This window comes from Watersipora subatra, chromosome 4, assembly GCF_963576615.1.
Source record: "Watersipora subatra chromosome 4, tzWatSuba1.1, whole genome shotgun sequence".
Taxonomy (NCBI): domain Eukaryota; kingdom Metazoa; phylum Bryozoa; class Gymnolaemata; order Cheilostomatida; family Watersiporidae; genus Watersipora; species Watersipora subatra.
In genome coordinates this window covers 51,476,625-51,479,404 of record NC_088711.1, presented here as the reverse complement: position 1 = coordinate 51,479,404, position 2,780 = coordinate 51,476,625, and the positions used below count along the sequence as shown (strand labels likewise).

General features: G+C 41.2%; 1 protein-coding gene across 1 annotated transcript; it reads left to right on the top strand.

The window, feature by feature from the left end:
• Positions 1-1,103: 1,103 nt before the first annotated feature.
• LOC137394333 (octapeptide-repeat protein T2-like) lies at positions 1,104-2,402 on the top strand. The gene is made up of 3 exons (XM_068081049.1): positions 1,104-1,260; positions 1,798-1,918; positions 2,093-2,402. Exons 1-3 carry the CDS (start codon positions 1,104-1,106, stop codon positions 2,400-2,402), a joined length of 588 nt encoding a protein of 195 aa, XP_067937150.1.
• Positions 2,403-2,780: the final 378 nt, after the last annotated feature.

The following is a 2,780-nucleotide window of genomic DNA, read 5'->3' as shown; positions in this document are numbered from 1 at the left end:
GTTGTAATAGAGAATAATCAAAATAATGCAAACAAGGAAATGCAGGAATTAGTGTAATCAGATGATTAAACTTATACATACACGTTACAGAAACTGTGTAAAAGGAGATTTGTATAGAAGTGGATATTGAGCCAAGGTGCATCAGTTTCTTAGAACTAAATTAGATTAGGAATAACAGCACAACAACAGCTGCAGATGAATATTACAGTGATTATATCGTTACTGGCCTTTAAAAAGTACTACTTTACTATTGTATTGTATTGTTTCTAAATTTTTTTTAGATCATTGCTACTTTAAGTTGAGCAACCTTGCAGCACTGTGCTTGACAATATGGTTTTAAATTTAATCATTGGAAAGTATCATTCAACATTGAAAAATATTACCTTTAAATGGCTTCAGTCGAACGTTTTAACCTACTGTTAAACATGGATCATTGAAATGTTTGTTGCAGATAAGTGCTCAAGGATCAGGCTTATTCACTCTTCTGCGGTTGCGATACCATTGTAAATAACGAGAGTTCTCAGTTGCTTTGTTTGGAAATCTAAAAATTAAAATGAAACTGTAGTAGTTAGTTAGCAACAGAAGTAATTGTTGTATTATGGGATTTGTTAGGCTCAGGCTATATTGGTGTCTGAGCTCAAGGCAGTACAGGTGGTCTTGGTAATTACGGTGAGTGCATAAAGCTGGATAAAGCTAGTGGGTAAAGCTAGGAGATTAGCTAGTGTAAGGCAGTATGGGGGAGGATATAAGGAAGTATAACGAAAGACAGAGGCTCTTCTTCATCTTCACATCAGTACATATGAGTACATCGATTTATACAACATGGCGCAGTTGACAAAATTCTAATTTTTTTCTTTGTATGTTAACGTTGGCGATAATTTTTCTGGTTGCGGGGTAAGTTTAAACGGTTGAATAGACCCTTTCACGGGCGTGCAGGCAAGGTGACGTGAGTTAGGGTGGTGTTGTGAGGTGTTGTAGCGGTGAAGTAGCGGTGTTGTTGAGGTGTAAATATTTATTACGTATTCGGAGGTGGGAATTACACTAATTTCATACGAGTGGGATAGAGTGAATTGGTGGCAAGAGATATATTGTGTCGGATAGAGATGGAGAGTGGGTTTCCGAAGCTGGTGTTTGGAGAGCACGGTGATGGGTCGTGGGAGAGATTCATAGAGGAGATGAATTTATGTATTGAGAGTGCTGTTGAGAGAAGAGGTTACGAAGGTGAAGGTGGCGATAGACGCCCTATTATGAGAGGTAGAGGTAGGTTAGTGCCACTATTGAGAGCTATTGGGCACAGTGGTAGAGAAGTATTGAGGAGTGCAGGATTTGACGTAGATGGCGCAAATTCTACTTATGAAGGGGCAGTGGAGGTTTTGCAGGATTATTATGGTAGACAAGAGAGTATGTTCGTAAAGGGGCATAAGTTCCTTACGGCTAGGCAGGCACTTGGGGAAAGTGATAGAGAATATTTACAACGAGTAGAGAGTTTGAGCAGATATGCAGAGGTGACTAAAAATAATGATAGGGTCAGGTTTGCCCTTATTGTGGCGGTTAACGGGTTGAGAGATAGAGAAGTAAGCAGAGAGTTAATGAAGAATGCCAATCTTACTTGGGCATTATTGCAGGAGGCATTGAGGGCTCGTGAAATGGCCAACAACTCTGATAGATTTTTGAGAAATGAGGGTAGAAGTACCGATTTAAAGAGTGAGGTTAAGAGAGAAGTAGCAAAGGTATCAGAGTTTGATAGCCGAGTGCAGTACAGGAGTAATGATAGAGATAGAAGTTATGATTCAGCAGGTAGATCTTCCCCTAGGAGTAGCCCTAGGACTAGTAGAGAGTATTATGGTAGTGAAGAGCACGATACTAGGAGATATGGGACAAGAGGCCGGGAGTATAACAAGGACGGTGACAGTAGAAAGTATAGAGATAATAGCAGGGAGAGGCTTGTCTCTAGATATAGAGCAAGCAGTAGAGAAAGCAGTGAAGGTAGAGTATGCTACAATTGCAAACGTAGTGGGCATGAGATGAGGAGTTGTCCCTCCATTAAATGTTTTTGATGTGGACAGCGAGGACATGTATCCCCTTATTGTAGGGATAGGAGAGAAGTAGGTTATGACAGGCGAGGTAGTAGCAGGCGGCCAGGAGGTAGCCGTGATAGTAGCTATGAGCGATATGGCAGCAGGGATATTAGTAGGGAGAGGTACAGGGGCCGAAAAAGCCCCCGCGAGATGAGGGACAAGTCTAGTAGGTACAAGGACAAAAGTATGGATAGGTTTGAGGGGAGAAGTATAAGGAGAGGCGCGAGACGAGCCGGTATGATGAAAGGTGCCGGGATAATAGTAAGGGCAGAAGTGTTAGATTCTCTGGTTATAGAGATAAATATGGTGAAGATCAATGACTAGGCCAGGGAATTGTGCAGTATTTAGAAGTAAATGGAGTAAATGTAGAGTTTACGTTTGATACTGGGGCTGAGGTGTCTATGGTAACCGAGGCAACAGCCAATAAGTTGAACCTACGGTTAAAGAAACCGTCGACAGTTTTAGAAACTGCTGATGGTAGTGAGCTAAAAGTGGTTGGAAGTGTAATAGTTCATGTGGAAAGTAAAGACAGGCATATGGATGCTGAAGTTCATGTGGTGAAAGTATTGAGAACGAACTTCTTGGGCATAACTGAGTTGAAGCAGCTTAAATTATTTGCTATTGTAAATGCGTTATGCGAAAGTAAGTTTGAGGCTGTTAAGGAGTGTAGAAGTATTAAGCCAGTTGAGCCGTTTTCGTCAA

Bases quoted from the DNA above. Each gene is read 5' to 3' on its own strand.
- LOC137394333 (XM_068081049.1), top strand. From the start codon at position 1,104: ATGGAGAGTGGGTTTCCGAAGCTGGTGTTTGGAGAGCACGGTGATGGG. The intron at 1,261-1,797 runs GTAGGTTAGTGC...ATGATTCAGCAG, and splicing joins CCCTATTATGAGAGGTAGAG to GTAGATCTTCCCCTAGGAGT. The intron at 1,919-2,092 runs GTATAGAGATAA...CCCTTATTGTAG, and splicing joins AAGGACGGTGACAGTAGAAA to GGATAGGAGAGAAGTAGGTT.